The sequence below is a fragment of the Adiantum capillus-veneris genome, chromosome 17, assembly GCF_014529385.1.
Source record: "Adiantum capillus-veneris isolate H3 chromosome 17, ASM1452938v2, whole genome shotgun sequence".
Taxonomy (NCBI): Eukaryota; Viridiplantae; Streptophyta; class Polypodiopsida; order Polypodiales; family Pteridaceae; genus Adiantum; species Adiantum capillus-veneris.
In genome coordinates, this window is record NC_140947.1 from 65,424,638 (window position 1) to 65,447,312 (window position 22,675).

The following is a 22,675-nucleotide window of genomic DNA, read 5'->3' on the forward strand; positions in this document are numbered from 1 at the left end:
TGCTAACCAATTCTTATCTTCTTCATTGGAGTCCAAAAACTCTTTGGAGAAAGAAGCTTGAAACATAGCCCAAGACAGAGGACGAGCATCTATTGCAAATGTCATCCACCACTTATAGGCCTTGCCTTTAAGAGATAGATTTGTTTCCACAGCCATCTTTATATATGGGGTGTGTCTCAATCTATGAATATCACTCCATTTGTGTAAGAACGTATTGACCGCATCCTTGTTGCGATCACGCTCTTCCCTGTGAAACTCAGGAATGGTGATATTTTTAAGTAATGCATTGCTACCTTCTGCATCTTCTGCAGCACTTGTCTCTTGGACTCCTTGAGTCATGCGAGCTTGGTTCCCTTGAACTGTGCCACTTGTGGCTCCTTGAGTCGTCTGTGAATTCATAAATGTCACAAGTAACTCCGTAAGATTGATAACATTTGCATTGAGTGCAGAGAGGTTGCTTTCAAGTACGCTTTGGCGATATTCCAAAGTCTTGAAAGAAGCCATATCTACAAGCCCATGATCTCCCAGACGTCAACTTGTACCTTGCGAAATTGAAGTCTTTGTGTTTTGTAAGCTCCACGATTTGCGTTGCATGCGAACCTTGCCTTGCGAGAATTGTAGCGCTTCATGTGTCGTTCGTCGTAAGAACACCTTTGTTGCCTCTTTACAAAAACTTGTCGTTTTTGTGAAGGCTTTTGCTCACTTTGAAGCTACCTCCTTGATGATTTTTTTTTTTGGGATGAAAACTTGCCTTCCTCCAAGAAGTGAAAAGGAAAGGTGAAACTACTTCCTTGAAGTTTGAAGCTTTCCCTTTCCTTCTAGCTTTCCTTTAAACACAAGTATGCTATCTTTCCTTGTTATACACAACAAGGGTCGATAGCTTGATCATAAAGTGTTGGCCTCTTACCCCCATGGGGTGGGTTCAACCTTCGTTCATGCAAGGGTTGAGCGGGCCTTCCTACGCGCATAGCCAACGGAAGCTCCAAAACGGCACCAACGCAAGCCTTCGGAGCCTCGATGTCGTTGAGTTGCCGGTCGAGTTTCCTCGGTGCCGTTGAGTTGCCGATCAAGTTTGCCCTGGTCGTCTGCCTTAAGTCGTGTCGTGCGTTATGGAGGGCGTAGGTGGGGTGTCCGCTGTTAGTTGTCACTGTCTGTCCGCATGCGCTTTGCTCAGGAAACTGTGCATGTCTTCTTTTTGTTGCATAGCGGAGCCGTCTCTGTTTGAGAAGTAGTGCGTCGCACGCACATGCAACCCGCTTTTCGCCTCCTCCCAAAAAATAGCTCGGGCACCAGTGAAAGGGCGGTGGTAATGTGTGTGCTATCTTATAGCCTCCCCCTAGCGTACACATTGTCCGGCCGTGCCGGTGGCCACTGTCTGTCCATGCGCGCTTCGCACAGGAAACTGTGCATGTCTTCTTTTTGCTGCACAACGAAGACGTCGCTGTCTGTGGAACGTCAGAGAGAAGCAGCGCGTCGCACGCACATGCAACCCGCTTTTCGCCTCCTCCCAAAAATAGCTAGGATACCATTGAAAGGGCCGTGGTAATGCGTGTGCTAGTCTCCACCCAACCGTGCTATCTTATAGCCTCCCCCTGACGTATACACTGTCCGGCCGTGCCGGTGGCCTTGCCTGTAGGACCCATGTCCTTACCGTCCCAATATTGCTAAAGTCCTCCTCCTCGAGCAGGTCTTTGGAAGGGTATGGGTGGGTCTCTCCAACATGGGGCTACAACTATAGATCTCCTCACCTTTTGCAACAAAGTGGGTCCGTAGCATGGAATTTGTGTGCTCCATGGATGATGGTATCCTTGAAGGACTTGCACTACAATATCTTATCTGTAACAGACTTAAGGGGAATCTTTAGAGCTTCAACATCAACTAGAGAAGTATGAGAGTTGAGTGGTAGATTAATGTCCTTGGGGCAAGTGGGAAAGGGGCTTGGAGCTTGACAAGCAAAGGAGTTGATAGGGGGACCAAGACAAGGGAGCTCCATGCATCTGGCCTCCTTGCATGGCTTGTGATGAGGGTGTGGGGACGGCCTCCTCGAGGGCGTAGAAGGGACGTTTGAGGGGGCCTTAGCAGTCTGCCATGGCTAGGGCTAAAGAGCTAGGGCACTTCACTCTACCCCCCAATGCACACTGGGCTTTTTAATTTTTATTTTCCGTAAGTGCAAAGGAATTAAACCAGCAAGAAGCAAAAATTACAGGGGGTGGCTCAATGGACGGAGCCATCACTACCACAGTGCGAGATACATGGTGGCAATCAGAGAAAGAGGGGGTGGTACATATTAGCATACCAAGCAAACAAGATACATGGGGTACTTCATGCAACAAGGAAAAGAGCATTGGTTTCTTCCTTGATCTTTTCAAGACACTAGGTTATGGCCTGGCATCTCTAACGAGCATTATATTACACTTTTTGGATTTCCGACTACACTAGGTTATGGCCTGGCATCTCTAACGAGCATTATATTACACTTTTTGAATAGTTATTTCACCACATCATTGAACCAATGGACAAAAGACACGTCACCTCTCACGACCAATGAGCATTTACAAACGTCGGAACGGAGTACTAGTAGTGTACAAGAGACAGAATTCTTAACGAAGAGGGGCTGCTGGTTTTGCGTGGCTCCGCCATAGCCATTTCTTCTTTCCTGTATATCTCTTCTAAGCAATTTTTGTTTCAGAACCCTATTGTCCGGGTTCTTCTTAGGCAGACAGGACAGGCTTGCGTAGCAGAGATCAAGGTCTTCATAGCTCGATCTGCATCCAGTTCGGTATGGTGAAGCTTACCATGATTGCTCGCGTCAATGATGGGTTGCCTCTGGCAGAGGGGCTCGACGATGGGAGGGGAGAGAAAGATCTGGAATATTACAAACAGCAAGCCAAAACTCTTTTCAAAAAGCTCTCTCAGAGTCAGCATGAACCATCACGCATGTCCATAGAAACGGGTCCAAATATATTCCAGTATCCTTTTGATCTTTTGGATCAGTAGAATTTGAGTGAAGGTACTATGTGTTCCATGTGTTTAGTGTACTCTTGCTTTTATTGGAGCATCCATTTGTTTCTGCTGCCATCAGTTGTTCTCCTTGATAGTGGCCATAGCTACATTATTGAGGGCGGTGTTTGCTACCTAACAATGTGTGACCGATCATACCCCAAAAAATTAGTCTTTCAGTATTTAGAGGACCTACAGAGGGAATTTGAGAAGGTCAATCGATCGCAGATTGAGACAGTTGCCCGACCGTATGCTTTTATCAAATTCGGTATGAGCAAGTTACCATATATCAGTTTTTCAAGGCTATTTATGCAACATTAGATGCCACTCACTAACCTCTTGTATTTTGTGGATTACTGTAGATACATTCATTCAGAAGACCCGGAAGCTGTACTTGGACACACGTACTCAAAGGAATCTGTCAAAGTTAAATGATGATTTGTATGAAGTTCAGCAGATAATGACACGGAATATTCAGGAAGTTTTGGGTGTCGGCGAGAAGTTGGATCGTAAGTGTTATGTATTTTAGAATTGTTGTGATATTTTAAAGGTCTGTCACTGATTGTGAATGTTGTAGATATTTTCCGATCTTTTTCACAAAATGATTGCATCGCAGCTCGGCTATAAGCATTGAGAACAAGTTTGAGCTAATTGGACTTTAGCTAGCTACTCTTGGATTATTTTGGCGAATTATCTGACCAGTACTCACACGGAATTGAAATCTGCCCTTAACATAGAAAGGAGAAGAGAGCACTTTACTGAGTCAGAATTTAAATTGTAGCACTGGTTAAGCTAAAAGGAGGATGATTTTTATACTTGATATATATGAGAGAGTGATTAGGTTTTCGTGCTTTGTAGAGAGCACAAAACACATAAGTTCAGAATTGAGGTTGTGAGGATCAAATAGGTTTTAATTCTTCTCTACTTTGTAGTATACACAGCACATATGTTGAGAATTCTTTCACTAGAGGTTGTTGTGCATTGTAATAGGGAACGGGCGGAACGGCCCCTTGCCATACCGAAGCGGTGCGGCCAGAGCCATCGAAATGGGGACGGGAACGGCCGAACGTTCCGGATGCGGAATGTGACAAGGGAACGGCTTGCCAAAACGGGCGGAATGGGCTGAAACGGTTGGGGGGACGGGCGACTGTTTTGAATGTTGAATTTTAAAAAATGTCCCCGTACAACTAAGAGTGCTTAATGCTTAAAGAACTTGAAAAAATATTAATCACAACACTTCAAAGAGACAAGAGGTAGAATGAGGGTTAATACCCCCCTCGAAGGAAATAGATTTTTACTCATCCCAAGTACCTTAGGATTGAGCTCAGTTACAATCAACCCGAGAGTGAGTTTAAGTAGACTCACACTCGTAGATCATGCTAGTTGCCATGTGCACATGCATAAAAGTAAACATGAACCATATTTACAAAGATAAAATTTTGTTGCTGCGTATGCTAGAGAAGAGATCTAGTGTCTTGGTTGCTTGTAGGATGAATAGAAGAGCGCAAAATTGACGGGAAATAGCACTTCAATAACAACTGGAGAGAGAGAGAGAGAGAGAGAGAGAGAGAGAGAGAGAGAGAGAGAGAGAGAGAGAGAGAGTGGCGGGATTCCACCCCAGAGAGTATTGGCCCCAAACCTTGGCGTCCCTTTTGGTATTTCTTTATATTACTTGAACTCGATACAATGCCGGTACTCGCGCTCTGCACCTTCTCACTAAAGCGTGCTAGAGACTGAGCCCTTTGCACTTATTTAAAAGCCCTTCGCCTATGAAAAGCAGTTTACATGAAAAGCCTTCAAACTCAAAAGCGTCTAGTCCAAATCAGATGTCCAAATGCTGCTAGCGTGATTTATGAAAATCTATACAATTGTCACGTCAGCAATGCAAATTGCGCAAATCTGTATCGGCTGCCACGTCAGTATGCCAACGCAATCTGCGGATCGTCCGTATTGCTGCCACGTCATCGGTTGCTTTGTCTTTGGGTTACTTGGGCCCCATCGGACGGGGTCCCATAAGTTGGCGGTAACTTCTCATAAAAAATAGTCAACTCGGCAAGACTTTGCAAGTTGGTAAACTTCTTTTGTTGCTTTTGCTTCTTCACTTAGGATTTAGGCCCCTCGGCCGTTCTTCAGTGGCTTGACACGTTAGCAATTTGTGACATTATTTCGTTTGGAGCCTTCCCTGTAGAGGAGTGTCGGGTGTTGTTGTAGCCAATGTCACATACTGGTGACGTGGCGTGCCACAACACACACATACACTCTCTGTTGGCCGATGATGACGTGGTTGTCCAACACACAATGGTGACGTGACTGGCTGCAGTACGGACGTCCGCGAATTGCTGAGGACGTGACGTGGCCAGGCTGTCCGGATCCCGCGAATTAGGAAAATGCAGGTGCTGACGTGGCTGAGCGTACGGCTTTTTGGCTACAGTTTTTGGGCATTGCTTTTGTCCACGCAATTGCAAAGAGAGAAGGAGAGCCTTTTTGCTTTATTCCCTACGCAAGAAAGAATTAGAGAGAGGGAGAGCTTTTATTTAAAAAGCTTTTGCTTTATTGCCAAGAATGGCTTGAGAGATTAAAAGAGAGAACCTGCTTTACTTTAATGCTTTTGATTTTCAGGTTTTGGGCTTTGCTTTTAGCATCCCTTTGTAACCTTTAAATACGCGGGCTGGCCTCTCACAACTGAGAGCATCTGGACACAGAGTGAGTGTGAGCGCCCGCCCGCACTCTTGTACTTTGAACACAGATTAATACAAAAAGAAATACCGAAAGGGACGCCAGTCTTTGGGGCCAATATCTCTAGGCACGGAACTCCGTCGGGCCAGTGTCGAATCAATTGTCAACTGTGAACTGTTTGAAGTGATTATTTGTGGTTTCGTGGTAGATTCTCGACTTGCTGTGTCCAAGTCTGTTACAGTGGTATCAGAGCACGGCCGATTTCTCTCCTACGAGAAATTCGATCCTTTTTTTTGCGACACCTATGGCTTCAAGCAAAGATCAGTCGACTCCCTCTGCATCCGAAGATGCGGGAAGGGATCACAATGAAGATTCAAGCAAGGATTATGGCTCGCCTCAGCCTACTGAGGCGGAGCGTCAAGAGGTGGAGCGTCGACAATTGATCGGCGATGCAACAAAGATGATGCTTAATTTTGCGCAGGACCCGAAATTGGCAAAATATATGAGCCAGACTTCTTTTGAGGAGGTGCACACGCCATGGCCGAAGATCACAAAACCACCCTCCAAACTCGCTCTCAAGAAACCTCCTACTCCCAAGAAGTATATAGAGAAAGAATTAGTTGATGCACGAATTGCTCAGCTTTTTGACGCGCAGAACAAAGTTAAAAAGCACGACAAAATGCAGAAGAAAAGCACTGACTTCTCGGTTTATTTGGGTCATCAGTCTACTTTTGAAAAGGCAAGAAAGCAGAAGAAGCTTGTTCGATTTGAAGGAGTACTCAGTTCTTCTTCTTCTTCGTCTTCTGACAGTTCTTCTAGCTCATCTGACTCGAGCGAAGAAGAACAGAAAGGGCAAAAAGTGAAGCAAAAAGCAATGCTTCAGAAAGGGCAAGAAAAAGGCAAAGAAGTCTAAATCTCGCCCTGTGGTTGACAGTTCTATAGAGGACTCGTCTAGTTCGGACTCGGATGCCAGCAGCTTTTATGCAAAGAAGAAGAATTTTTACAAAGCCAACCAGTATGACTTTCTGGAAGACAAAAACAAGAAAGTCCAAGAGTTTAAGGAAGGTGGACAGTCAATTAAATTTGACACGTTTTCTGGTTATAGAGATGCTTCGAAGGCTTTGTCTTTTGTACAACAGTTTGACATTGCTTTCGTGGGAGGGCGTTACTCAGAGCATTCTAAGATTCAGAGAGCTGCCTCTTACTTTAAGGGGAATGCTTGAACTTGGTGGTCCACGCTTCTATTAAACAAGAGTGGGCCAGTTCAATGGCTGAAATTCAAGAGGCTTTTTATTTCTTCATGATTGACTCGAGAGTATGAACGCGACATACGAACTGGTTGGAACCATCTTCGGATGACCAAGAAGGATATAGTGGACGCTTATTGCGAGAGATTCTCTCTTTGCTACCCGCCTCTTCATTTAAGAAGATCTCGTTAAAGGAATAGATTGAGCGGTTCACCTTGGGTCTTCCTACAGAGATCCGAGATCACTGCTTGGAATAAAAGTCAGCTTCCATTCAGGAGGTGATGAGTCATGCGAAACGGGGTTTTGCCATTCACGCAGGCAGTTTGACCTACCTCACCGCTGAGATCATGACACAAGGAGCCAAACAGACTTCGATAAATAAAAGTAGAAAGAGGAAGAGCAACCGAGAAAAGAAGGATGCACGACCCAAGCTCACTTCTCAGGAGAGAGCTCGCTTCATCAAGGAAGGGAAGTGCTTTGGATGCGGGGAAACTGGACATATCTCCGCGAAGTGTCCTAAAAAGGCACAGAAAGAACAGAACGACAAGGACAACAAGAGGCCTGAGAGTTTGAGAGCAGCTGAGGAACGTGGAAAAAAAGGCAAGATGAAAACAGGATTGGTTCCAGATTGCGTGGGTACTGATCCCAGCACGTTGGACGAAAGTACAGAACTTTGCCGAGCTTGGGGCAAAGTGAAAGACCAAGAAGCCCTGATCTTCTTTGATGGAGGAGCCAAGGCCAACTTCATTTCACCAGAATTGGCGGCGCGGCTCAAGATCACTCCTGATCGGATGGGACCACTTGCGAGGCAGTTCTAGCGGCATCCGGTAGGGATGAGTTGAGTGATGAGGATAGGACTAATATGTTTGAACTTGATAAAGAACGCCAAGATTTTCTCCACTCTCATACCGATTGCTTCTCAAAGGGCTTGCCAGGCAAGTTCCCACCCGCTCGTCATGAAGATCATACCATTGATCTGATACTTGGAAGCACACCACCAAACCGGCCACCTTACCGTGTGAGCCGAGCCCAGAACGAAGAGATTATGAACCAAGTGAAAGATCTCTTGGAAAAGGATTTTGTCCAGCCTAGTACTTCACGGTATTGCTCTCCAGTGTTGTTGGTTTTGAAGAAAGACGGATCTTGGAGAATGTGCATCGATTATAGGGCTCTGAACAAAATCACCATCAAGAACAGATTTCCGATTCCTAGATCGATGATATACTCGACAGATTACAGGGATCCTCGTGTTTTAGCAGGATTGATTTGAAGAGTGGATATCATCAAATCCGAATCGTGCTAGGAGACGTCTACAAGACAGCCTTTCGGACGACTTTTGGGTTATTTGAGTTTTTGGTGATGCCTTTTGGCCTAACCAATGCTCGTGCGACATTTAACCGGATGATGGATAGGATTTTTTGAGAGTACAGGCTAGTTGTTGGCACTTTCTTTGACGATATCATTGTTTTCTCCAGGGATGAGGCAAAACATAGAGATCATCTGCTTCAAGTCTTTCAGGCATTACGAGATCACAAGTTAGTGATTAATGCGAAGAAAAGTGAACCTACTAGTGATACACTTTTTGGGACACATTGTGTTAGCAGCAGGAGTGCAGATGAATCCGGCCAAGATAGAGACTATCCGTGATTGGCCCGATTTGAAGAATGTCCATGAAGTTAGAAGCTTCTTGGGATTGTGTTCGTACTACAGGCGGTTTATTCGAAAGTTTGCAGAGGTTGCTTCCCCTTTGCATATCTTGACACAGAAAGGAATCCCTTTCTCGTGGGGACCCACAGAGGTGACTACCTTTTAAACATTGAAAGAGAAATTGACTATGGGACCAGTTTTGACTTTGCTGGACTTGCAGAAGTCATTTGAAGTATATTGTGATGCTTGTGGTCGTAGTTTGGGTGCTGTCTTAATGCAAGAAGGCCATGTCATTGCTTACGAGAGCTGATTGTTCTCAAGGTTGGAATTGACAGCACAGATTTATGAGAAAGAGCTTTTGGCGGTTATCCATGTTCTTACTCAGTGCCGGACTTGCAGAAGTCATTTGAAGTATATTGTGATGCTTGTAGTCGTAGTTTGGGTGCGGTCTTAATGCAAGAAGGCCATGTCATTGCTTACGAGAGCTGATTGTTCTCAAGGTCGGAATTGACAACACAGATCTATGAGAAAGAGTTTTGGCGGTTATCCATGTTCTTACTCAGTGGCGGCATTACCTACTCGGAGCGGATTTTACTGTCTTTATAGACCATTAGAGTTTACGCTACTTCTTGTCATAGAAGTAGCTATCGGAAAAGCAGATGCGGTGGGCGAACATCTTGTCACAGTTTCACTTCCAGATTGTCCATGTGCAGAGACAGAAGAATTTGGTGGCAGATGCTTTGTCTCGGAAGCCGTTGGTTCTGGCTATTTCCGTGATTCACCATAGGAGTTTCGAGGATATGGTCGATCAATATGCCACGGATACAGATTTTGCAGACGTCTTCACACGGATATGGGATGGGGAGACAGTAGCGGGATATTCCATTCGAGATGGCTACTTAATGAGGAAAACCATGTTGTGCGTTACACAGTCGTTGAGGGAAAAGGTTATGATTGAATGCCACTGTCTGCCTTTTACTGGTCACCGTGGCATTGTTACCACGAGAAAGGGGTAGAGAGATATTTCTTTTGGCCGAGACTCAAGAAGAATGTGGACGAGTTTGTGCGCAGGTGCTTAGTATGCCACAAGGTCAAGTTTGACAGGCATAAAGCACAGGGATTGTTACAGCCTTTGCCCATACCCACCCGCCCGTGGGAAAGTATTGCAATGGATTTCATTTTTGATCTCCCGAGAACACAGAGTGGTTACGATGGTATCTGGACTGTTATTGACAGATTTAGCAAGCATGCTCATTTCATTCCAGTAAAGAAACAGTCAAGCCGGATTAGTTAGGGAGACTGTTTGTGCCCCAGATTTTCAGATTACATGGCATGCTTGAGACGATGGTCTCCGATAGGGACCCCAAATTCACGAGTTTGTTTTGGAAGGCAATTTGGGAGAACATTGGCGTGCGGTTGCAATTCTTGTCATCTTTCCACCTGCAGACTGATGGGCAATCTGAGATTGCCAATTCAGTGGTTTTAGATTTATTGAAGTCTTATATCTCGGATTAGAAGACTCAATGGGAAAAGTATCTACCTTTGGTGGAATTTGCCACAAACGCAAGATATGATGAAGAGGGGGCGATCTCCCGCATCTTGCAGGTAAATCCTCCAAGAGAGTCCAAAGCACTAAAGTCCCACTACAGTTTGTAGACCCAACCAATGAACCTGTCCAAGAAGAGATCCAAGATCCTCTCCCTAAGTCCATGTAGATGCTCTTATGTAAGCAAGTGATCTGACCATATGGTGAAGAGGGGGCGATCTCCCGTATCTTGCAGGTAAACTCTCCAAGAGAGTCCAAAGCACTAAAGTCCCACTCCAGTTTGTAGATCCAACCAATGAACCTGTCCAAGAAGAGATCCAAGATCCTCTCCCTAAGTCCATGTAGATGCTCTTATGTAAGCAAGTGATGTGACCATAGTTACCGGGGAACGCTGGTTTAGAGGGTTGGAACGTCGGAACGGCGTTCCGGGGCATGGCCATGTTAGGGAACATCAATCTTCTAATCTCTACCCTCTCTCTCTCTCTCTCTCTCTCTCTCTCTCTCTCTCTCTTCCTCCCTCTTGAGTCTTGACTTTTCCTACCTCTATCATAGTAACAGGGAACGGGCGGAACGGGGCCCTCCCGTTCCCGGAACGCGTTCCCAAGCCCGACGTCTCCTCGAAACGGGAACGGGACCGAAACGGCGTTCCCTTCCCAGGCATAACCGGAACGGCAGCCGGAACAGGGCCTAGAACGGCCAGAACGGCATCCGGAACGCGGAACGGCAAATGCGGAACACCAAAGTTTAAAAAAATGACAGTTTGGGGCAGGTTTTTTGAACTTTTGGGGGGGTGTTATTTCCATCCTCTCCTATATAAAGAAGGGCTTTAAACCCTCTCTCTCTCAAGCTCTCTACCTCACCCTCTCCCTCAAGGCTCTCTCTCCCTCTCCCTTCCCCTCAAGGCTACCGTTCCGGCCTCCGTTCCCGTTCCGCCACCCCAAGGGCCCCCGTTCCGGAAACGTCCCGGAGCCCCCCATTCCCATTCCCCGTTCCTGTTCCGTGTAACTATGACCTCTATCTCTCTCGAGTCTCGAGCTCTCAAGGCTCAAGCCTGCATGATACGCATTTGCCATTGAAGATTCAAGAAGCTCTCATTGCTACAAGGCTCACCTCTCTCTCTCTCTCTCTCTCTCTCTCTCTCTCTCTCTCTCGCACGCATCATCCATGGCCTTTCTTCTCGTTCAGCCCCCTCCGTTCAAGCGGGCAACACTCTAAAGGCGAAGGAATGGTCGTGGTGGGATGAAGTGACCTTGGAGGGCACCTTGTCGACGGCAGGAGGTTCTCGTGCATGGGATGCAAAAGTTATGCTCTTACACGTGGAAAGGCGGGCATGACAAAGTGAGGGAACACTTTCTTCGAGTGCCGGGGCATGAGGTAAAATTTTGCACCAACGTAAGCGTCGAGAAGAGGAAGGAGCTTGAGGAAAAGGATCGGCAATTCAATCATAAATCCAAGCCCGCACGTAAAGATATCGACTCGAAGACCCTCATTTTTCCTCCTCCTTCTCTACCCGGTGTCAGTGCCGGTGCCGGGGGATCTTCATCGGGTCCGATTCGTCGCCAAAGGACCCTTGCCACCTCTGCGGACCCAAAGAAGAAGGAAGAGGTGGATGCCGCCGTGGCCCGATTCTTCTATCACTACCATATCCCATTTCTCACGGCAAGGTATGTTTTATCGATCTTCTCTCTCATTTCTTCCATTATCGTCGTCTCCGCCACTATGATCTCTAAAGTTTAGAGAGATGTACTTTGTGCACTCTCATGATGCCACCTAGAGTGGCAAGTCCGCTGATGTCCTCTTTGCAGAGTGGACAGTGGTCATAGAAACGATTGGTGAGCAACACGTCATGGCCTTTGTCTTAGATGGGGAGGCCTCCAAAAAGGCAGCAACAGCTATTGTAGAGGGCCACTATCCGCATGTGAGAATGTGCTTTTGCATGGCACAGTGCTTGAATAACCTTCTAAAAGACATCGGCAAGCTAGAATGGATCGCTCCAGTCATTGGTGATGCAGTGAAGATTGTTACTTTCATCAACAATCATACCTTGGTTCGTAGCGAGTACCTCAAGAGGTCCGGCAGCAAAGTGCTTCTAAAATATTCAAACACCCCCTTCACATTCAACTTTCTTCTTGTGCCCAAGCTGTCTGAATGTCAAAATGCGGTTCGACAGGTCTTCATCACTGATGAGTTCACCACCTCCCCCTATGCAAAGACAGTTGCAGGGATTTTGTGCAAGGAGAAGGCAAAGGATCTTGAATTTTAGAAGGAGCTCAACAGTCTAGACACACAGATAAAACCGGTGTTTCATTTGCTTTGAGTTCTGGATGACTTGGACCCTTGCATTGGCAAGGTTTATGAGGCAATGGACCGCACGATCGAGCAGCTTGCACAGCTTGAGCCGAAAGCAGAGCGATATGAGGAGATCCATGCGCTTTGTAGCTCGAGGTGGAATTTATATGCCTCTCCTTTACACGGGTCAGCGTACATGGTGGATCCAGAGTTCCAAGGTGCAGGGCAAGAGACAAATAGAGAAGTCATGAACCAATTTACAGAGATCTTAAACAAGATGGTTCTAAACAGAGATGGGCGACGCATTGTCAGAGACAGTTAAGACATACAGAGAGATGCGGGGGTCATTTGGCAGTCTAGATGCTCAGATTGATCGCAGGAAGATAGGTTCAGTGCTACGGTGGGAGGACTATGGCTATGATGGCCCTGAGCTTCAGAGATTGGCGATCCGTATTCTCAGCCAGTCAGTTAGTACCTTTAGCCACATTGCTTCCAAGAAGAGGAATCGGCTTGGAGTGGAAAAGGCAAATGATCTTGTCTTTGTCAGCGCAAATTTGAAAATGCTTTGCAAGAGTGCAAGTAAACAGACAGATCCTTTTACACAGTGGGAGATGGAGCAAGAGGCTCCTCAGACAGGTGGAGATACAGAGACACCGACACCAGGTACTTCATCCATGGTTGAGGTCGAGCCGGGCCTAGAGCTCGATGATGAGGAATGGGAGGATGTGCATGGCGTACAGCCGGCTACTACGAATTGGGAGGCTTCTCAGGCTAGTGACTCTTGAGACTCGAGAGTTGACTTTAGGACTTTGATTATCCTTACCTTTTTGTATTGTTGCTTGCCCTCTTTGTAGCATCTTTATGGTTATTTGTCACCTTTGGTCTTTTGGTATTGTGGTTTGCAACTCTGCCCCCCTTGTAGTCTCATTATGGTATATGTCACCTTGGTTTTTTTGTAGCGCCTTGGCGGGCCTTGTCAACCAAAATTAAGCGAAAAGTGTATTTTGCTCAATGTTATGGCTCAACTTTCAAAGTTTCAAGTCTTATCTCTGACTTCTACTCTTGCAATTATTTGAGATCTCTAATCTGTAATTGCATGTGTTATTGTGTATGGGCATCGTGTCTGTTGTGTATGTACCATGATCGTGGCGCCGCACATCCCAATCAAGTCATAATAAGGTTCAAACATATAACGCTAAAAATTGCATTATTTGGGTGTTTTTTAAGCCTCCCGTTCCGGATCCATTCCCATTCCCCCGTTTTGCAGGGAGGCCCGTCGCCATTCCCGTTCCGCGTTTCGGGTAACTATGGATTTGACGTGTTGAGGTCAAGGTAAGTATCTGTCCACCCAAGATGGTGGTGTTCTCTCTGAGAATGTCGGAATTCCATATGCCATGAACATAGCCATATCTCGTGTGAACTCCTCTCATGAGTGCATAGGTGTGTCCATAGCAAATCACAAGTCACCACCCCCTCTGGAGTGCGCAACCGCCGAATGATGGCTAAAATGAATGGATCTCCCAAGGATCGTACGCCCGCAGATGATCAAGCCGATGTCAAAGATATCGTGTACTGCAGTAGTCATTGAGAGACCGCACGGACCACCATCGGATGGTGTCCTGGCAATAGGTAACTTCATCCTCTGTGAAAAGCACAAGCCAAGAGTCTGCTGTCCACCTAAAAACACAATTGCGAGGTGATCTGAAGTATCAATTTAAAAGCACTGTACCCCAAAAGCTGGTGATGACCATGCATTGAGGTCTTGGGTTCTTGGGTACTTCGGGTTCTTGGCTTGCAATCTGTGTTTAAGAAGGCTTTTCTCTTACCCAAGCTCAACTCTTGCCTGCGGGTGCACCCCTTGGCGGCTTTGTGCTCACACCAAGGTTGCTTTTTCCCACCTCACGTCGATTGGCCTGTCGCTAAGTGCAAGGTCTGCTCTCAATGAGTGGAAAAGAGGAACAAGGGGAGGTTGGACAAGCCCTTCTTTCTTGGGTTACCTGCCACTCTTCAAAAACACAGATTAGGGATCGACACGCCCAAGTGGTCTTGGGTTACGTGCGATCACAACAAGCAAAAAAGAATTCCTGTGGTTCTTTGTGATTCTTTCCTTGAATGATGATACCAAACACTGCCAAAGAGCTATGATACCAATGTAATGTGCAGCAGAAGTGAATGATGGTGTAAGCTTAGGATGAGTGATCATAGAGTGCTCAAGCTTCCTTTTACTTGGTGGAAGAGAGAGCTTTCCTTAGAGAGAGTGTGCAATGACCAAAACAAAGAGTTGAAAAGTGTGAATGATAGTGTTGAGAGAGAGAGAGAGAGAGAGAGAGAGAGAGAGAGAGAGAGAGAGAGAGGACACTAGATGGGGCCCCAAACCCCCTTCCAAGGGCCCCCCTCTCTATTGCTAGAGAGGTATTTGCTTTAGATTGCACAAAGTCTGGTACAATGGTTCTATGATGCTGAGATGCTTGGGATGCCTCGAGGTACTATGCCGATGAGATCGCTAGGGCTAGGGCTGAATCTAGAACTGTGCCGACGGCGACGGCGACGGCGACGATGATGCTATGCAAAAACGTTGGTGGCTGAAATCTGAAAATCGTTGGCTGATTTGACAGCGATGGGCTGATTTCCGGTGAGGATCTAGTGCGGGGAATGGTATTGCGCTGCGAGTCTAAGGGCTGATTAGTGATGGGGATCTGGCGTTTTTCCCTAGGGCTGAAAAACGTTGGTGCTGCTGCTAGCAAGAATGATAGAGTGCTGGGTACTGCCGAGAGGCTATCTGCTCTGCTCCTCTGCCTTCAATTGCTGGCGCTAGGTATTCTTTTATAGAAACTTACTGCTGGGTCAGGCAATCTTCCCAACAAACCCCACAATTTGGAAAATAGGCTAAACATCCACTTATAAAATAAGAGGTGGTTCACGTGCGCAACAAGAGGTGGTTCCCACGTGGCAAAATGCTTATGACGGGTACTAATGGGTTGTGCAATTAGAGGGTATGCAGCTACTCTAAGTGCCTGGACATGCACTTCCTGCGTACAGGCTCACAAGGTGGTAGAACACTTCCTAGGCTACCTAAACCCGAGAAGTAGGTACAGCTTGTCCACATGTACATAGGGTTAGATGTGCACGTGACAGTTTGCAAAAGGCAAAGCAAATATGCCAATTCATCTCCTCAAAGAAAACACAGCAATAGAAACTTGCTCCAGACTCCAAAAGTGATGAAGAAGATCTTACTGTTGTTTGAACACTTCTCTTTGAAGAAGAAGCTGGAAATCAATAGCTCCGCCTTTGAATCCAACAAACGCATGCTTGCTCCCCCGTTGCTACATGTTGACATAGAAGTTGTCGGATTCCCATGATTAACGCTAGGCTGCTTTTGGGAGGCCTGATGCTTTTAGTGTTTGATGCTTTTCATGTAGCTGCTTTTAAGAGGCCAAGGGCCTTTAAATATTAGCCAAGGGGTCATTCTCTGGCATGCTTCCGCGTGAAGGTGTAGAGGATGGAGTACTAGCAATGTACCGAGTTCAAGCAATATAAAGAAATACCGAAAGGGGGGCCAAGGTTTGAGTACTTGCTCTGACAACAGAGCAAGTGGGGGCCCTTGAGGGTGGTTGGGACCAGACATCCCGTGTCGTCACTCTCTCTCTCTCTCTCTCTCTCTCTCTCTCTCTCTCTCTCTCTCTCTCTTTGCGTCTCTCTCATTCATTGTGTTCAGTTCAATCTCTCCTTCAAGTGAAGTGAAGTAACCTTGTGTTTGTGCGGAGTACTAGATCCGAGCTAAATCCTTAAACTCTTCCGTTGCACCCGACACTGATGGGCCTCTTAACTCTTTACAGGCTCTATGCCTTGGGGCAGCCTTGTACTTTGCCTTCAGGTGGTTGTATCAGTTTTAACTTCCCTGTAGGTAGGCACCTTTTGGGCGCTTCCAAGGGATCCAAGTAATAGATTATCAGCAATGTGCTTTCTTAGTTTTTTAGTCTTTCTTTAAACACACAGACACTGAGAGAGAGAGAGATGAAATGAAATGATCTATGAACGTCTACAAAAGGCCAGAATGACCTATGAAACCAACAAGTTACAAACTGGTGAGTCTGATACAATGTCTGTGTGCTTAAAGAAAGACTAAAAAACTAAGCTGAGTGTTGTAGTGAAAGTGGGACGGAAAAAAAATGGGGGATAGACTCTAGCCAGTACAAAGATACAGAAAGAGGGGTGGTAACCTGGAAGATACAATGAGGGGATACAATCTCATGAAATACGAGAGAGAGAGAGAGAGAGAGAGAGAGAGAGAGAGAGAGAGAGAGAGAGAGAGATTCTTGAATGTAATTTCAGAGGTCAGCCAAATGTCAAGTCGTTTGACATCTGAATCTCGAATCTATGCAGACAAGGCAAAAGATCTCAGCAGACAGGTATGGTACTACATTTGGCTTTGTCAGTTGAGACTGCATAAGCCTTCTTTGCATCAGCTCAGCTGGATGTGAGTTAAGCTGTCAGGATGGATTGCAATTTAAGTGTGTCCTGTTCTTTGTGAGGGCTAATCAATTTAGGACATTCTTTCATTGCACAAATGCAGATAAGAAAGTTTGAAAGTTAAAGGAATGGTGTCATTGAATGATGGGAAGGGAGTTAATCACAAAATCATGATTGTCTACCGTTGAAAGTTTGCTTTCTTGTTCAGTATTGTACATGTGCAGTGTGTGTATGTGCACTTGAGTTTGTGCATTTTTGCAGTTTGTCATTTTTCAAAGTTGTGAGATTTTCCTGGTCTGTGAAAGTACGTCTTTGTGTGTTGCTCGCATGTCCAGTAAAAGAGCTTCTAGGAGCACTACAGTAGCTACTATTGCCAAGCTTTAATGACTTTAAGAGAGTCCGCCAAATGCAGGGTAGGGTCGGTCGAACATTGACTCCAACAGTTGTACAAAATGACCCATCTATTTCTAGTACAGCTGGTTTACAAGAGTTTGTCTCTGTAGATGTCCAATATTTCTTCGATCTGTGGTGCTCCAAATTTTCCCTGCCTGCAGAGATGTTCATGATCACAAATTTAATGTGATCAGAACATGTTTATTGGTAGCAGACAGTACAGAAAAATCATTTTTGCAAGGTGTGAGCTGAAGCATGATAACGCAAATCTGTCTCACAAGACTTCGAAGAGAGCCTAGGTTTAGTGCTGTTCTGAACTTGAGCTGTTACGGCAAGAGGTGAGGAACCCATAGGTTCGAGAAAAACAATTCTATTACTAAGGCTTAGTTAATTTTTTACTAAGTTCTGAGACTTTTGAGCAGTCATTCTTCCTGAGCATAGTGACATAAAAACGCGTTTCGTCACTCTGAAACCCTGAAACCTCGAAATGGGCAAAATTTTTCGATGAAACAGCATGAACTCTTAAAAAAAAAAGGTTTTGATAACTATTGAACGTTGAAATGCATACGGCACGAAACATCAAGAAACGTCGAGCACTCTTTTTGAAAAAATTAAAAAGGTTTTGCTGACTATAGAACGTTGAAACCCATACGTGAGGCTTTGCTTGGTTGGTTGCAGTTTTCACAGCTACTGGTAAAGTAGTGGGAAGTGTTACAATGGTGTATGTACGCATAGTGTCACAGGTTGTGACAGATACATGCTATTTTTTTTCCGCTGTAGGTTTTGTGCAGATTTCTAGTTTTTTGCAAACATGTCTAACAATGATAGATTTGAGTGCTTGGAGGGAACATTATGAGTAGGAGCTGGGGGGTTGGTTTCAAGACCATCTTCTGTCATAAGCTTGCTGTGCTCTAGAGCCGGTTGTTGCCATTGTTTACAAGCCTGAAAATTGCTAGGCTAATGAAAGTTCTATCACAAGATAAGGGTTTGTTCTGCCAGATTATATTGAGCATTGGCTTTAAATCCATCTCTTGTGATTGGTTTCTAATGTAATAGAGTTGGTTGTTACCATCGTTTTTACAAGCCTGAAAATTGCTATTCTAATGAGAGATGAAAGTTCTATCACAAAGTAAGGATTTGTTCTGTCAGATCATATCAAGCATGAGTTCTTAGGAGAAGGTTTTTGTCCAGCCAAAGCTAGATGCTGGCTTTCAATTACCAGAATTTGTGTGTGTTATATTTAGGTTGTCCCTAGACTAAAAGCTTACTTATGTGGACTGTTGTAGGCACTGATCCGGAAGTGGGCGCCGGTTGCTATTGTAATTGGCATTGTGCTGCTGCTGTTATGGGCGCGAAGGTCTTTTTATCGGTGACTTCATCTCAGTGTATGAAGAGTTTAAGGCATCCTAATTACGAAGGACTGGAACCAGAGTTTTCAATTTTGCGGTGCACCATTCTTGTAGACACCTCAGAATATCACCATCAGGCAAAGATAAAATCAATATCCCAAATCAATAGTAGGTGTTCTGTGTGTATCATTTTCAGGATCATACACATGAGACTCGAGCACCTGCGCCAAATTTTTGTAATGTGGCTCAATTTGTTACCAAAGTAATATTTTCAAGTAAGCCATTTGTTTACTATCTGACATATTCTAGCATCTTTTCCACTGACACTGACAGACCCTCTATGACGAAATGGCAGGAAAGACTTTCTAGTGTGTATTTCTTTCTCATTTTTGGATCTAAGTTGGTGGAGACCGAGCAAGTAATTATGGTAAAAACCTGTTGTGGTTTTATGGGTTCTGCCTGTCATTTTTGGAAAGATGGAAAGCAATGGTGGAGACCAAGCATGTAGTTATGGTTAAAAGCTGTTGTGGTTTTGTGGGTTCCGCATTAAGGGTAATGCTTGTTTATGGATTGTTCTGATTGATGATGATGATGTCTTTGCCTATGGACATATTCCTAAAAAGAGGTGTGAGTAGAAAACAACTTAAATCTAATCAGTGTTATCATTGTCAACAGATTTATTTGTAAGACTTCTCTGAGGTGTTCAATATTAGAATTGTTCATTAATTACTGTGGGATGTAATTACTCAAAATACTCGAGAATGTGATAAAAATGTACTTCTAAATGCTTTGGCACTTGCGAGCAAGTTGACGGTGCCAGAGTATGTTGACATTTTGTGCTCAAATATAGATGCACAATTCAAAGGATGTATTTACCCTTCTTTTTCGGGTGCAATAGATGTGAGCCATTGGTTTAATCTTGGATTGGATGGGGGAAATTCAATCATATAATTGTCAATTCATTGGGAGCCAACAGAGAGTGTGGGTCTCATTTGGCAATGATGTGAAGCTAGAAACTGTTGGAAAGGTCTTTAAAACAGGTTAACCCATGCGAGGGTGAGCCATTCACACCAAATTAAAACCAAAGCCCCCCCCCCCCCCCCCCCCCCCCTCTTTTGTTTCCTGTAATAGGTGGTCTTTTAGAACAAATAGTTTGTTGTCTTCCAAAGAAGAAGATTTATTGATTTTTCATATCACATAATATGGCAATCCCTTTTCTAAATGTACAATAATATTATATGAATTATTACTCTTCTACATACCTTTAACCAGACGTGTTTAAATCTTAGTGAGAAGGTTGTATGATGTATCATGATGGCCTATTTTAATAAAGCCCCTTAATGATAAGCTAGGTTGCCTCATTTAAAAAAACACCAACCAAACTCTAGGCATGTATCTTGATGCCCTAGTTTAATAGAGCCCCTTAATTATTAACAACACTAACCAAGCACGACCTCTCATGTATTACTATTTCCATGGTAGCCATGTTAAACTTTGCCACACTTAAATGACCCCATGCGTGCGTATGCTTGCATGTGTGTGTCTGTGTGTATGTGTGTACGTGCCCACACACACTATTCGTATTATGTGTACTTGAATTGATGAGGTGTGTTCATTTGAGAGCAGAGCGAGAGAAATGAGTATAGAGGACAATCAACATAAGGGAGATACCATAGAGGAACCTAACACTTCGTATAAAGGTCGCACTAATTGGCAATTGTAGGGATGAAAGAAAATAAATTTGAATAATAAATCATATCATGAGTATTACCAAGCTTACTATGATTAGTTGTGATTGGGATAAAAAAGAAGGATCACAAAACCAACGACGCAGATAAGAAAAGAGTTATCTACGGGAGTACCTTGAGATGGAGTTAGTGCTCACAAAGAGTACACAATGGTTTACAGTCGCAAAGGGAGCGAGAGAAATGAGTATAGAGGACAATCACGATAAGAAGAAAAACCCAACACTTTGTATAAAAGGTGCACTAATTAGCAATAGTAGGATGAAAGAAAATAACTTTGAATAATAAAACAAATATTGAGTGTCACCACGCTTACTATGATTAGTTGTGATTGGGATAAAAAAGAACAAACGATGACACAAATAACAAAAGAGTTATCCATAGGCATACCCTAAGATGTGATTAGTGCTTACAAGGAGTACACAACGGTTTATAGTCACAAAGTTTTGTTTTATCAAGGGACCTTCATTCTGTGATGGATAATTGCTACTTTCATGAAATCCTATTATACTACATTGATCTACATTAATAAGACGGGGCATTTGGAGCTTCTAGTTTGTACTTTATTATTTGTTCTAAGCAAGTGTGAACCTCATGAACTACGTATACAGGTCGATTTCACTCATTATTCTACACCTTATTTTAATGAAAGTGATTCAACAATATGTGTAAGGCTCAAGGCATACATAATCTCTAAATTTAGTTCGTGATAATGGGGCTAAAAGCCTTTACCTTTGATCGAGGTAGTGAATTAGGTATTTACAATACAAGGGGCAAGATTACATACAATATCATTATTTTATTGTCTGTGTTTGTTTCTGTTTAAGATAAGTGCTTGACCATGCTATATTTGTTTGATCCCAATGTTATACGATCATAGTATATTGCATTAGCTTGTAAATTGTATACAACTAGCAAAAGGATGCTCAATAGGTCATCGATATTATGCTAAGCTAGCAAAAAGATTTTATGGCCCATTTAAAAGCACACATGTTCTTCAACCTAAGCAATTGACGCTCTGCTCCAACTCCAATCCTTGTAGTAGTGGCTTCTTTCATCATGTGCTTAAATCTAAAAATGGAGTTACTATGTTACTATCCAATTGTATGCACATTGACTCTCCTTTTACAGGAATTGAAAGATTACCTTTGTGTATGGATCAATGGTCTCATCTCTTCCAAGATCCAAAGAACTGCATTGCTATTTAACTGTTCTTTATTTTCATGAAGCAACTGCTCCCATTACCATTTCTTTTTGCAAGATTCAGTTGCAAATGTCTAGGGCTAGTCGTAGGTATGACCACATGTTAAACAAGCTCTCTCGTCCTGTTGGATTGTAGATTGCAACACATGATGGTTGTGACTTTCAAGATGCATGAACAAACCGGTCCAGTTGTTCTCAGCGAGCAAGTAATACACGGTGCAAGGGCATTCCCGAAGTAGAACTTGAATCTACCCACAATAAAAGTGATTTAGATTTTCGTTTTTCAAGCTTCACATACCCACAAACACAGACAGAATGTTTTATTTGGACGTCCGTTTATTGCTCTAATGGGGCATGTACTGTTATTGCAAATGAAGTGTCCACCACATTTACTTCACCAGATGATAGTCGGATACTTCATTCTTGATTGTATAGGTTTTACCCAACAATGTCTATCATACATTTTCTCCATTCCACCCATTTTGGAAACTCCATGTGGAACATGATTCAGCTCGTAGACGCAATTAGCGTTATATTCTTGTGGCACTTCAACCACCTTTTTCCTAATTGACCACCTTGAAATCATTTTGCTTAACTTCGGGTATTGGTGGCTATTGAGCACTATGTGCTCTAGAGTACTCTGTATTTTCCGACTCTCGTGTGAACTTGCATAAATGCTGTGATCTTAGTTTCCTTCTTTGTTTCAAACTTCCTCCATAGAAGTTTGAAACATAGAGATAGAATCTATTTGTTTTTTTTTGTTAAAAAGACCAACAAAACCACTTTTTCCATCATAAGAGTTGTCAGATTGCTCCACCATGTCTACGTTGGGAGTTGTGGAGATAAAATTCCCCACACTGCTAGTTGACCCCTTATTTAAAGCCAAGAGGAATCTTGCATGCAGGGACGAGCACACCATGTTTCACCTCTCCTTACATATCCCTCCCACTCTCTCCTTCCTTCTCTCCAAATTTATCTCTCTCAGCCTCTCTCCCTCTCCTCTCCCCTCCCCCCTCTCTCTCTCTCTGTCTCTCTTTTTATCTCTCTCTATCTCTGCCCATGAATGCAAGTCGGAGAGAGAGAGAGAGAGAGAGAGAGAGAGATATGGAG

The 22,675-nt window shown here is 44.2% G+C and overlaps 1 protein-coding gene across 1 annotated transcript; it reads left to right on the forward strand.

Moving 5' to 3' along the window:
* The first annotated feature begins 2,578 nt into the window (after positions 1-2,578).
* Positions 2,579-19,064, forward strand: SEC22 (Synaptobrevin family protein). Its single transcript, XM_086486939.1, has 5 exons — positions 2,579-2,969; positions 3,108-3,268; positions 3,363-3,509; positions 16,738-16,814; positions 18,555-19,064. Exons 1-5 carry the CDS (start codon positions 2,782-2,784, stop codon positions 18,639-18,641), a joined length of 660 nt encoding a protein of 219 aa, XP_086343065.1. The 5' UTR covers positions 2,579-2,781; the 3' UTR covers positions 18,642-19,064.
* The last annotated feature ends 3,611 nt before the right edge of the window (positions 19,065-22,675 follow it).